The 13,894-nt window shown below is 43.5% G+C and overlaps 1 protein-coding gene across 6 annotated transcripts in view; it reads right to left on the reverse strand.

Moving 5' to 3' along the window:
• Positions 1-13,894, reverse strand: part of KPNA6 (karyopherin subunit alpha 6) — a 51,237-nt gene that overhangs the window by 5,583 nt on the left and 31,760 nt on the right. For all 6 annotated transcript variants that reach the window (XM_059078216.2, XM_059078218.2, XM_067012526.1 and 3 more), the window contains 12 exons: positions 12,287-12,420; positions 11,388-11,480; positions 10,886-10,985; positions 9,535-9,629; positions 8,618-8,749; positions 7,218-7,306; positions 6,209-6,308; positions 5,539-5,702; positions 5,280-5,358; positions 3,324-3,449; positions 2,875-3,002; positions 1,667-1,845 (listed from right to left, as the gene is read on the reverse strand). In XM_059078216.2, the coding sequence (XP_058934199.1) occupies positions 1,667-1,845; positions 2,875-3,002; positions 3,324-3,449; positions 5,280-5,358; positions 5,539-5,702; positions 6,209-6,308; positions 7,218-7,306; positions 8,618-8,749; positions 9,535-9,629; positions 10,886-10,985; positions 11,388-11,480; positions 12,287-12,420 (1,419 nt within the window). The remainder of the gene's footprint in view (positions 1-1,666; positions 1,846-2,874; positions 3,003-3,323; positions 3,450-5,279; positions 5,359-5,538; positions 5,703-6,208; positions 6,309-7,217; positions 7,307-8,617; positions 8,750-9,534; positions 9,630-10,885; positions 10,986-11,387; positions 11,481-12,286; positions 12,421-13,894) is intronic.

Here is a 13,894-nt window from a genome sequence, read left to right on the forward strand (position 1 = left end):
GAAAATATTTGCAACCGATGCGACCGATGAGGGCTTAATTTCCAAAATATACAAACAGCTTGTATAGGTCAATAACAAAAAAACAAATAAAAAAATGGGCAGAAGGGACTTCTCTGGTGGTCCAGTGGGTAGGACTCTGTGCTCCCAATGCAGGGGGCACAGGTTTGACCCCTGGTCGGGGAACTAGTTCCTGCATGCATGCCACAACTAAGAGTCTGCCTGCCACAACTAAGAGTCTGCCTGCCGCAACTAAAGATCCTGCATGCCGCAACTAAGACACAGCGCAGCCAAAAATAAATAATAAATATTTTTTAAAAAATGTGTGTTGTAGGTGTACAGAATCTTAAAAAAAAAAAAAGGGCAGAAAACTAAATTGACATTTCTGTAAGGAAGACATACAGATGGCCAATAGGCACATGAAAAGATGCTCAACATCACTAATTATTAGAGAAATGCAAATCAAAACTACAATGAGGTTATCACCTTATACCAGTCAGAATGAACATCATCAAAAAGTCTATAGAGAAATGCAAATCAAAACTACAATGAGGTTATCACCTTATACCAGTCAGAATGAACATCATCAAAAAGTCTACAGGGGAATTCCCTGGTGGTCCAGTGGTTAGGACTCAGCGTTCTCACTACCGGAGGCCCTGGGTTCGATCCCTGGTCAGGGAACTAAGATCCTGCAATCCATGCAGTGCAGCCAAAAAAATAAAAAAGTCTACAAATAATAAATGCTGGAGAGGGTGTGGAGAAAAGGGAACCCTCCTATACTGTTGGTGGGAATGTAAACTGGTGCAGCCACTATGGAGGTTTCTTAAACTAAAAACAGAGCTACCATATGATCCAGCGATCCTACTCCTGGGCATATATCTGGAGAAAACTGTAATTTGAAAAGATACATACACCCGAGTGTTAACAGCAGCACTATTTACAATCGCCAAGACATGGAAACAACTGGAGTATCCATCAACAGATGAATGGATAAAGATGTGGTGCATATATATAATGGAATATTACTCAGCCATAAGTAAGAATAAAATAATGCCATTTGCAGCAACATGGATGGACCTAGACATTATCATACTAAGCGAAGTAAGTCAGACAGAGAAAGACAAGTATCATATGATATCACTTATATGGAATCTAAAAAATGATACAAATGAACTTATTTATAAAACAAAAAAAGACTCACAGACATAGAAAACTTATGGTTACCAAAGGTGAAAGGGTGGGGAGGGATAAATTAGGAGTTTAGGATTAGCAGATACAAATTACTATTAACAAAACACATAAACAACAAGGACCTCCTGTATGGCACAGGGAACTATATTTAATATCTTGTAATAAACTGTAATGGAAAAACAAAACAAAAGAAAGAAAAGAGCTTGCTGCTAGAAACTCAGCTGAAAACATGCCTTCCAGCTCCTGAATCTATTATCTATTCTGGAGCTTTATTTTTGCACCTGTACCATAACCTACTTACTAGGTAGAGCATATCAGAAATAGAACTCATCTACTGCTCCTCAGAGGAAATGGAACTGGTGGGATAAAACCTTGCATTCAATGATGACCCCCTCAAAACACCGCCCCCCCATATGTACACTATTTCAGAGTTTCTCTCTACTTACGGCAGACGTGAGGTTGGGGAGAGGGCACCTACCATAGGCTTCCTCGATGAGGCCACAGTAGGGATTGACCCCTGAGCCACTGCGCTTGCCCTCTTGCTCTCCAAGCCGAAGGATGTTCTCCAGTCCATTGAGGGCGACTTGCACAATCTTTGAATCCATCACAGTCAGCAAGTCGCACAGGGGTTTGATGCAGCCCAAGGAGACCAGGTACCTGAGCGGCAGAGACCAGGTAAGTTCTAAATTAAGACAAGGCAAGGGAGGTGCCAGGCAGGTGCTATAGGGCCTCTGGGTCTCCCTCACACACATCAATGCTCTCAGCAATTCACTCTGACTGAGCTTTCATAACCACCCATCCTTTATCTCAATCTCATCACCCTCCCAATGCTACTGGTTTAGTTCATTTCCATGTAGAAGGCTGCCATGGATTCCTCCTCTTTGTCTCCAATGTCTCCTTGCTGCAGTATTACCTACTCTGAACACATCATTTCCCTGCCTAAAATTTCTGTAGTCCCAGCTCTACAGTCATAACATACAATCTGGCTCTCCTAACCTTTTCTAGCTTCCCCTCTCATTATTCCCTTCCGAGAATATTACATTCCAGTCAAACAGTAAAGGTCTCCAGGTTTCTGATTTTTGTACCTTTACTTATGCTTTTTCCTGTCCAATATGCCGTTTACAACCCTGTAACCTCAAAAGCTTCACTCAGTGGCTATCCTTTTCTCCTAAGGTTTTATTTATACAGAATATATTCCCCTTCCTAAGCTACAAGCTGAAGGCAAGGCACTTCTCCAATTCCCACCACTCCTACTCAAGTTGATAATGGAAACCAAAATCAAAGAGCATCCTCACACAAAATAGCTTTCCTATTTGCTTCTCCCAAGTATCACTGCCAAAAATGATTTCCCAAAGAAGCTGCTCTGAATGAGCCATAGCATGGTTCTCTTTCATTTGTATGGATAATTGAGAATTACATAGATTTACATTCTCTTGAGGGTAGAAAGAGGCAGAGGAGAGAGATGTCTGTGTCATAAGTTTCCATTCTCCAGGAGGGAAAAGAGGTACATGGCTTACAGGAATCTACTTAAGATTCCCATGCTACACTCCAGCAGGTTACCAGTTAAACCCTACGGGACAGGGGCAGACCTATCCCAGAAAAGGCAGTTTAGAGGTCACATGTAAACTGTGAGCCAAGAGGTAGAGTACACATATCACTCAAGACAATGGGAAAGGACTGTGATACCTGATTTGTTCAGGGGTTCCTCCTGATGTGGCATTGGTGATGGCCCAGGCTGCCTCTTTCCTTGTACGGAACTCTGCTTTCTGAAGGATTTCAATCAACACAGGGAAGATATTTGCATCTATGACAGCCTGAGAAGAATTGGGGGGTAGAGGGTGGGGTACGGGGGAGGAAAGAAAGTCACTTCAAGAAGAATAAGCAAATCCAGACCCCAAATCAGCTAAAAGATTAAGACATCTTCTCCTTCCTGAAAGTTCTTTTCACATAGGTAAAATGCTACATAGGAACCTGGCTTCTGTTACACAGAATCTTTGACTGATAGCATCCATTGACCCCAATTTCAAAAGGGAAATAAATTTTTTCTTCTAGAGGGCAATATCCCACAATGTCTCATGTTCCCAGGCCTTTCTACCTGCTGCCCCCCACCCCAACTTCCCTCCTGCTTGTTCTACCTGTATCTGAGCCCTGTTGCCAGCAGTGATATTTGAAATGGTCCAACAAGCTTCCTTTCGGATTGACTCCTTAGAGCTGCTCAGCAAGTGGAGGAGGCAAGGGAGGGCTGAACAGTTAAGAATGACCTAGAACACCAAAAGCATAGGCAACAAAAGAAAAATTAGATAAACTGGGCTTAATCAAAATTTAAAACTTTTGGGTATCAAAAGACACCATCAACATAGTGAATTACACAAATCACAGAATGGGAGAAAGTATATACATATCATATATCTGATAAGGATTAATATCCAGAATATACAAAAAAAATTTTTTTAAATGCAGGTGGCCAATAGGCACATGAAAAGATGCCAAACATCACTAATCATTAAGGAAATGCACATCAAAACCTCAGTGAGATACAACTTCACGCTTATTAGAATAGTTATCCTTAAAAAATCCAGGCAATGCAAGTGTTGGTAAAGATGTGGAGAAATTGGAACCTGGTACACTGCTGGTGGGAATGTAAAATGGCACAGCCATTGCACTGTGTTGTGTGCAAAACAGTATGGTGGTTCCTCAAAATCTTAAACATAAAATTACCATATGATCCAATAATTCCACCTCTGGATATATACCCAGAAGAACTGAAAACAGGGACTCAAACAGATACTTGTATGCCAATACTCAATGCAGCATTATTTATACTAGCCAAAAGGTGGAAGCAACCCAAGTGTCTACCAATAGATGAATAAATAAACCAAATGTGGCATATGCACACTTGGAATATTATCCAGCCACAGAAAGGAATGAAGGTGTGACATGCTAAAATATGGATGAACCTTGAAAACATTATGCTAAGTGAAATAAGCTGAAACAAAAGGACAAATATATATGGTTCGGCTTATATGAGGTACCTAGAGTAGTCAAACTCCTAAGAGACAGAAAGTAGTATGGTGGTTACCAAAGGATGAGGGGAGGGGGAAATGGGAAGTTATTATTTATTTATTTATTTAGCGGTATGTGGTCCTCGCACTGTTGTGGCCTCTCCCGTTGCGGAGCACAGGCTCCTGACGCGCAGGCCCAGCGGCCATGGCTCATGGGCCCAGCCGCTCCGCGGCATATGGGATCTTCCCGAACTGGGGCACGAACCCATGTCCCCTGCATCGGCAGGCGGACTCTCAACCACTGCACCACCAGGGAAGCCCGGAAGTTATTAAAAGGTACAGAGTTTCAGTTTGGAATGATGCAAAGTGGTGGAGATGGATGGCGGTGACGGTTGAATAACAATGTGAATGGACTTAATGCCAGTGAACTATACTTAAAAATCGTAAAAACAGAAAAAGTTATGAATATCTGTACACACAGGCACTTGTGCGCGCGCGCACACACACACACACACACACACACACACACACACACACACACACACAAAAGAATGACCTAGAAAATGAGTGTGGGCTTGAGTGAGACTGCTCACCTGTAAGAAATTTGTTAAGAATCCCACAGAATTATGCAAGCTACTCAAGACGCAAAGAATACTCAGATCTCTAGCCTTTGAACAGAGAAACACTGTATACTGTGCTCTCATTGGAAGTGTTACTAACAGGAGACTAACATGAGACATGGGATCCTAAAGGTCTAGGAAGTAGGGGTGAGGTTCCATAGCTTTTAGTATTTCAAAGGTACCGTAACTCAAAATCTGTTAACAATTACTTTACAATGTCCCAGGTAGTGAGTCAGGTTATTCCATTTAGTTTTTCTTCAGTAGCACCCAATGGCTGATGACTTGATTCCAATTTACAGAAAAAAATGAAGGCAACCAAGTTGCCCCCAAATAATATAGAAAGTGGCAGAGCTGGAATTTTTCACTCAAGCCTATGCTTTCTCTCCTAGATCATGTTGCCTCCTACCAGGACCAAAGTCTGTGGCAGGGAAGGATTTTGTCCATAGACAGCTCTCCTCCTCCTCCTTACCTGGGTCTGGATGTCATCCCCGGTGACGATGTTACCCACAGCTCTCAGAGCAGGAGAAGCCACTTTGTTATCGTTGTGCCTACAGAGGAGGGCGATCTGATCAGTAGAGGGCCAGCACATGGCATTCAACTCGGCTGACCACCAAGGCCAGCAGCACTCATGGCTCCAGACCTTTGGATAGGGCAGCAGACTGCTGACTGCAGTTCTGAGCTTGGAGAAGCTTAGGGAATCTGTACCCTTTCTAACTGAGATCACTCACATTAGAAGCTCGACCAATCTCCGGCAGACTCCAGAGTCTATGACTGCCTGGATCTTCTCATTGGGGCCATCAGACAGATAAGAAAGGGCCCAGCAAGCATCTGCCAGCAAGTCTGAGTCACTGCTGAAGAGTAGGCGAGACAGCACAGGCAAACAGGGGGAGACCTGTTGGAAGCAGAGAGAGAGGGACTCAGGCGGACACGGTTACATCATCTCTACCACTAACCCTAACATCGCTGAGCCCTCTTCTACTAAGTAAGTCTAAGACCTGGAGATTTCTACTACATTAAACCATCAGGCCCACATTTTCACTTTACCATCCAGGCATATGAGATCACCTACCTCACTGACGACTGTCTTTTTCAGTTTCCCAAGGATGAGACTCTGAGGGTTCCCCAAAGACTTGAAAACTCCCATATCAAAATTCCTCCATATGAAGGAACCTGCTTTCACTCAGGAATTGGTAAGAAGCTCTCTTGGGACTTCCCTGGTAGTGCAGTGGCTAAGACTCCGTGCTCCCAATACAGGGGGCCCAGGTTCAATCTCTGGTCAGGGCACTAGATCCCACATGCATGCCACAACTAAGGAGCCCGCCTGCTGCAACTAAGACCCAGTGCAACAAGATAAATAAATAAATGAGCATTTTTTAAAAAAGAGAGAAGCTCTCTTACCTTTGCAAACTCTGGGGGTGGGTTCTTGCCTCGGCACAGGTTTGACAGGGCCCAGACTGCATTCCGTGTCATTGTCAGTCGTGTGGACTTGGTAAGCAGCCTGAAGGGGACAGCAAAGCCAGATCCTGAGCAATGATGCTCTTTGCATAGAGCTGTTGCCTACGAACCCCAGGAGCAAATCCAATCAGACCCCTAAGACTCTAGCAGCCTGTTTCTTCCTACCCATAGATTCAAGTTAAGTGAGCCTATTTGGCCTAGGAGGCCGACCTACATCTTCACAGAGGATTAGGACCAGCTGTGGCTTATTAAGACCATGGCTAATAAGGACAAACAGAGGGCTGGACTGTGAGTAAGCATGTTACACGTTTTAAGATAGGACATACTGTGCCCCTAACTGTGGCCCCAAGTTCTAAACAAGAGTATTGTTGTCTTTGGAAATAAAAGTTGAAGGTTTAGTGTGAGGGCTTTAGCCATGCACTATGGAATGATTTTCTGTGACAGGCCCAAGAAGGAGTTATAATAGTAGCCTATGAGATTGTGGCCTCTCAAGAAAAGCTCCTCCCTCTGTTTTGGTTTAGATGTAGCTCTACTATAAGGGTACAGAGGAAGGGGTGGGAGCATCCAGATGACTCTGCATGGGGTCTTAGATCTGTGGCTTATAACAGAGCTCTCCAATGTACTAGGCATAAACCCATAGCAAATCAATGCATTCCGTACAGAAGGTTAGATTCTTCCAGATGGGCTAGTCCTTCCTCTCTCCTCTGGCTCAACAATGAGACAGGTATGACCAACATGAGATTCTACAGTGCTACAAAGTGAGGAAGCACAAGACACAGACCAGTGACACAATCCTCTTACTCTCAAAAGATACTATCTTTTACTCTGGCAATGAGAATACACTTTTATCATTTTTGTATTCACTCATCATCTTAAGGTAAGCTGCTCCCCAAAGATCTGCCACATGGCTGCCGGAAAGATACCCCAGGTGCAGATGATAATAATTACTCACGTTAGCAAAGGATTAAGGATGGAACAGTTCAAGACGTAATCTCGGCAAACGGAGCTGTCTCCAGCTATGTTTCCCAGTGCCCAGACTGCCTAAAAAAGGGATGATGGAACTGTCACCCACAGAGCCTAGTGGCTTCTGTGAGTACTTTATACTCACAACTACAGAGTGACACCCACCAGTAACCAGGACAAACACCCCATCAAGACCTGAAACACACTAAATAAGCTCAGGTACCCTCCTTGTTAACATCCTTATTGAGCACTTGCTCTATGAGGACTTTTCCTCTGAGAGTTCCTGGTTCACTGGGGAAGGCAGGCTGACATTGTACTGTAGCCAGAGAAGCTAAACCAAGACCTCCTTATCCCCATCCCCCAGAAAAGGAGAAAGTGATGGGAAAATTGCATTCTTATAGCCTCATAGGACCAACCCTATATGTAGTAATATAGGAAAAAACCCTAGTACCACTCTCCACTTCTATCCAACCAGTGGAAGAAATGGAAGTTGGGTTTTTATTATCTGTAGGTGCTGAGAAATGGGTATTGTGGTGTCTTTTTTCCAGCACCACCTCCGATGCCCAATGTGTGGAGTTTTTTCTACACCAACAACCAATTCTCTGATACCAACTGTGTCAACTCAGTTAAATTCTGACACTAACTCAGAGTTAGGGCAGATCCCACAGGCTAGGGGCTCAGGCCCACAAGACTGCTCTCAATTTAGATACTAGCTGCAATTCCCAGGCGTTACCCGTACTTCTTACCAACTCGCTATAAATTCAGTTCCACAATCTCCTCCTCAGGTTCAATAATTCACTAGAATGATTCACAGAACTCAGGAAAACACTTTACTTACGTTTACCAGTTTACTGTAATACCTACAACTCAGGAAGAGCTAAATGGAAGAGATGCACAGGGCAAGGTATGGGTTGAGGAGTGGGGTTGCACAGAACTTCCAAGCCCTCTCCAGGCACGTCACCTTCCCAGCACACTGAATGTTCACCAACCCAGAAGCTCTCTGAATCTCACTGTTCAAGCCTTTTTATAACCCAATCTCTAGCCCCTCTAACCTCCCTGGGGAGGGTGGGGTAGAGGAGTGGGAAGAGTGGGGGTGGGGTGGGGCTGAGAGTTCCTATCCTCTAATCCTAAATTTGGTCTTTCTGATGACTAGACCTCCCTTCCTGAAGCTATCTAGGGCCCCACCCGGAGTCACCACATTAGCACAGACTCATCAGGTGTGTCCCAAAGGGGCTCTTTAGGAATAACAAAAGACACTTCTATCACTAAGAAAATCCCAATGTTTTTAGGAGCTCTTTGTTCTTAACCTCTTAACTGGGGATAAAGACAAAATATACTTTTTATTATACCACTGATACCATCAATAATTAAGTCAAATTTGGGCATTACCTGTTCCTGTACATCCTCAAAGTCCGAGTTAAGCAGCTCTATAAAAATGGGGACAGCCCCTGCTTCAATGACAATTTTGGTCTGCTGAGAGGTTCCAGAGGCAATGTTCGTTAGAGCCCAGGCAGCTTCAAACTGAAAGTGAGATTAAAGCCATGAGTGAGAGGTCATTCCAGATGAGCAGCCATGCCTACTAGCTGGCTCAGAGCAATAAGCCTCCTGCCCCCCCCGACTTAAAAACAAAAACAAAAAACCACACAGGCCTTTCCCTCTCTACCTTTAAATGATAGGAAGAGGTACTGGCAGTGATATAACAATGGGAAGACAGAATTGGGCTTCCATGGTCCCAGGTCTAGTCCTGCACTACCACAGCACCCATGAGTCCTTTGGCAAGTCACGTGTTTATTTCCCGAGCTTCACTTTATTCATCTCTGAAACCAGGATAAGAGGGAGATGGGTCTCTAAAAGTCCCTTTCAGCCAAGTTTCTAATAAGTTCCAATGGATTGACTCATTACCCACTTGTGAGAAGAGAGACCCAGAGAAGCTAAATGGTTCACCTCAGGGTTAGAAGTGGACTAGAATCTCTAGGGTTGGCCAGAAAGTTCGTTCAGGTTTTTCTGTAACATCTTATGGAAAAACCCGAATGAACTTTTTGGCTAACCCAATATATTTATAATTTATAATATAACCTCTGAATAATCAGTCTGTCATAGTCTGGTATCTTTCCTTTGAGATTGTTTTAGGGAAGGGTTTGTGGGTCTCTTATTTGATTGAGGTCAAGACCTCTGAGGTAACAGCATCTCTTAAATGTTCCCTCAATATCTTATCTATATCCTAAGAGATGTGTCTGTAGAAACATGCCACTACAATTTCTTGGCAAAAGGGCTTTCATCTGGTAACTCTCCACCCCAGGCCTCACCTGTAATGTACAATTCTCATTCCTCTTCAGAAACTCCACAAACCGATCCACCACTCCTGGAGTATTGATAACTTCATCTATTGGAGGACTAGGTTCTGGAAGAGGGAGAGGAAAAGTCAGGAGAGGCTTTGGCTAATGCTTTCACGGGGGTAAGTCCACCATCCTTCCTAGATACTCCTGACCATCCTTCTAAACATTCCCAAATTCCCTTTTGGTGAGGTAGTTTTAACAATAGCTGGTCATGGAGCTTCCCTGGTGGCACAGTGGTTGAGAATCCACCTGCCAATGCAGGGGACACGGGTTCGATCCCTGGTCTGGGAAGATCCCACATGCTGTGGAGCAACTAAGCCCGTGCACCACATCTCAGCCCGTGTGCTGCAACTACTGAAGCCTGTGCACCGCGAAGCCTGCGCACCTAGGGCCTGTGCTCCACACAAGAGAAGCCACCGCAAGGAGAAGCCTGCGCACTGCAACGAAGAGTAGCCCTCGCTGACCGCAACTAGAGAAAGCCCGCGTGCAACAACGAAGACCCAACACAGCCAAAAATAAGTAAATAAATAAATAAATAAATAAATAAATATACACACATACACATATATATATAAAAACAATAGCTGGTCATTTCTGAACTGTATAAAATAGCTGAGATGCCCAAGAGTAAAGCCAATCCTAATTTAACTATGCTCACCTTTGGCTTCCTAAACCTAAGCAAGTAACTAACCTTACTTACCTAAGCAAGTAAAGAATTAAGGGAGAGAAGACCAAGGGAGGAGCAACCCTAGTCTAAACCCTTCCCTTCCAAGACCAGCATTCTTTTCTTGGGAGGAAGAAAAGTCAGGGAATATTTTTCCCATCATACATCAAATTTTTACTGAGCACAAACTATGTGCCAGACATTGTTCTGGGTACCGAGGATACAGTAGTGAACAAAACCAAATGTCTCTGCCCTCGTAGAGCTTATATCCTCGTGATGAGAAATATACTGTTATGTTAGAAGGCAGTAAGTGTAATAGGAAAAAAAAAGAATAGGTAGGGTAGGGTAAGGAGACTAAAAATGCTGCAGGGGTGGGGGTAGCTGCAATTTCTGATAGCGTGTCAGGGTAGGCTTTACTGAGAAGGTAGGATCTGATCATAGAAATGTAGCAGCTGTCACACAGTTATCTGCAAGTAAAGGATATCAGGCAGAGGAAATCGACAGTGCAAAGGTAAGAATGTGCCTGGCTTGTCCAAGGACACCAAAGCCAGTAGGACTACAGCAGAATGAGTGAAAGGGAGTAGTTGATGAGGTCAGTGAGAAGAAACAAGATGCTAAAGTCATGCAGGGCCCCCTGGGGAAGACTAGGCTTTGTACCTTTGGAGAGCAGTTTCCGGAATTTCTGTGTGGTTGCTAACTGCAGGTCAGAATCGTCAGAAAAGAGCATCTCCACCATCTCTCTTGTGATCACGCTCTCCTAGAACATAAAACAGGTTCACAACTTTGCAAACCAATACTAGAGCCAGATATGAGCCCATAATCCTGTTTGGAATCCTGCTTTCTAAAGACTTGAGGGCAAGAGGAAGGCGTAACAGCAGGCTCAGAAGGTGTTTAATCCACAGCTGCTTCAAGTTGGAACATTTGGAAGTGATTCTTAACCTCTGAGGCAACTGATAGCTTCTCTTAAATGTTTCCTCTGGTGTTTCCATCAGAGAATCATTACTGACTCCTTAAGTTGACCAGCTACAAAAGGGCCCATGGAATAAAGAGCTTAGCATGGTTGTTGGTAAAGCTAACTAGATGATGTGAACTGACCAATTTCCGTTCTGTAGAAGCAGGTACTTCCCAAGCGTGCCTGGGAAGCTTGCAAGGGTCTTACCCCAGTGGTAGAGCTCACATAGGAGTCCATGAGGAGACTATCGAACATGGAGGCTTCTTCATTAATCAGCTCCACATTTCTCCGTTTAAAAAGCTGAAAGTAAAGAGAAGAGATGGTGGTAAGACTTCTTACCGAAACAAAGAAAACAAAGTATGACCCAATGTTAAATTATGGCATAACTGTCAAGGAAATGCTACTGTATGAGAAAATGCCAAGCTTAATATACTGATATGGAAAGATATTCAAAGGCTTTACTTTTTATGTTATAGATTGTTTACATTTTTGGAGAACATTTTTATAAGCAAAAAAAATCTTTTAAATTCCTGTGCCCTTTGTATAAAAGGTGATGCATATAAAAGGCTGTGAAGGAAAGAAATAATGGTAAAGCAAAAGGGTGGGCAAAAGCAGGTTAGCATCTAGACCTGGGCAGCAACCAATTTGGTGGCGGCGTGTGGTGCATGGTGCATGGCAGAGTGCGGACGATGAGGCAATAATACAGTCTCAGTTCTAGGGAGACTTAGAAAGAATGGACTCAAGAAATAGAAGTGAGGCAGCCCAGATGGCTGACAAAATTCTTAAAGGGCCAGGCTTGGGGCTGGGCCTTGGCCTTGACGGCCAGATCTAACAGTGACTACTGGGTAAAAACAAGGGGTTAGCACTAGAATGTTATATTGAAGACATAAATGATGTCCAAGTTGTTCTAAATTATGGAAAAGGAATAAGGGACAGTTCTTTCTCAAAGCTTCCAAAATTTCTTTACAACGAAGGAAGCTAGATGAGCGGCCCACAGAGATAAGCTACTTTCCCAAGAGAAAAGTGAGAGTGCAAGGTGGAGGTCAACCATGATGGCTGGCCTGCCTCCCTGAAGAGCATGTTTGAGAATACTTGGGCTAACCCACTTGTTGCTCCCGTTTCTGCTTCCGGAGCTGAATGCCCTCCTCCTCTCTTCTTCGCCTCATTTCCTCAGGGTTTAGGGCATTGTTCTTATAGCTCTTCATTCGATAATTGTCTTTCCCTGGGCTCGCCATGGTCTCTGGAAGAAGGGAAGATACAAACATATTGGCAAAGGCTCTTAGGAGGACAGCATTTCCTTCTCACTGGCTTCTTGCCCTACCCACCCTCCCCTTCTCGGGGGACTCACAGGTTCCCAGGGAGGCCTAATAATCTCAGTAACTGCACCTGACATCTCTAGTACCACCCCCACACAAACAACACAGTCTCCTTTAATCATAACAAACTTATTAAGTAAGTGCTATTATAGCAATTGATATAAGCAGAGGAGTTAAAAGGTGTAGGCCCTGGAGGCAGATTGTGTGGGTTCAAATACCAGCTCTTCTACTTGTTAGCTGTGCAACTTTCAACAAGTTGCTTTAACCTCTATGCCTCAGGACCTCATCTTTAGAACAGGGATATAATAATTCCTATTTCACAGAGCTGTTAGAAGGATTATATAGCTTAATACATGAGCACGGAGTTGTTAGAAGGATTATGTAGCTTAATACATGCAAAGTACTATTTAGAACAAAAGGCATATGGTAAATGCTCACAAGCTATGACCACTTCTATGACAAGTCAGGAAAGTTATATGACTTGCCCAATAAACTCAAATATATTTAACCAACCCAGGTGATATACATTATAGTGTACCCAATTCAGTGGAATACCATGTATTTTTTAAATAACTCATGTGGCCACCCATCTATATTTTAAATTAAAGAAATTTAAAATTTTATTCTGTAATATTTGCTACATGTAAAAAGATGAAACATAAAGTTACCAGGCAAAATAATACAATGAGCATCTGTCAACTCTCTGTCAACTCACCACTAAACCTAAGAACTAGATTATTAATATGCCTGAATCTAGTAGTAGGGTCTTCCCCTATCCCAAGCCCCTCCATACCCACTCCAACTCCAGCCAAAAGAAAACTGGTATGTTGAATTGTCATTATCTTTGCTTTTGTTTTTATTAATCACATATGTTTACCCCTAAATACTGTATCATACTATGTTTAGTCTACTGAGAATTGTCGCCCCTCCACTGTTTTTTTTTTTTTTTTGCGGTACGCAGGCCCTCACTGCTGCGGCCTCTCCCGTTGCGGAGCACAGGCTCTGGCCGCTCAGGCTCAGCGGCCATGGCTCATGGGCCCAGCTGCTCCGCGGCATGTGGGATCTTCCCGGACCGGGGCACGAACCCGTGTCCCCTGCATCGGCAGGTGGACTCTCAACCACTGTGCCACCAGGGAAGCCCATCCATTGGGTTTTTAAGATTCACCCATGTTTTTGCATGGAGCTGTATTTCTTTAATTTTTCCTATGTCATATTATTTTACTGTATAAACACATCATAATTTATTTGCATTTCCTTGATTAGTGATGTTGAGCATCTTTTTCATGAACCTGTTAGCCATTTATACGTTTGCTTTGTAAAAGTGTCTATTCAGGTTCTTTGCCCATTTTTAATTGCATTATTTGATTTTTTTTTTGCTATTGAATTGTGTGAGTTCCT

The sequence above is a fragment of the Kogia breviceps genome, chromosome 1 (assembly GCF_026419965.1).
Source record: "Kogia breviceps isolate mKogBre1 chromosome 1, mKogBre1 haplotype 1, whole genome shotgun sequence".
In the NCBI taxonomy this organism is placed as follows: domain Eukaryota; kingdom Metazoa; phylum Chordata; class Mammalia; order Artiodactyla; family Physeteridae; genus Kogia; species Kogia breviceps.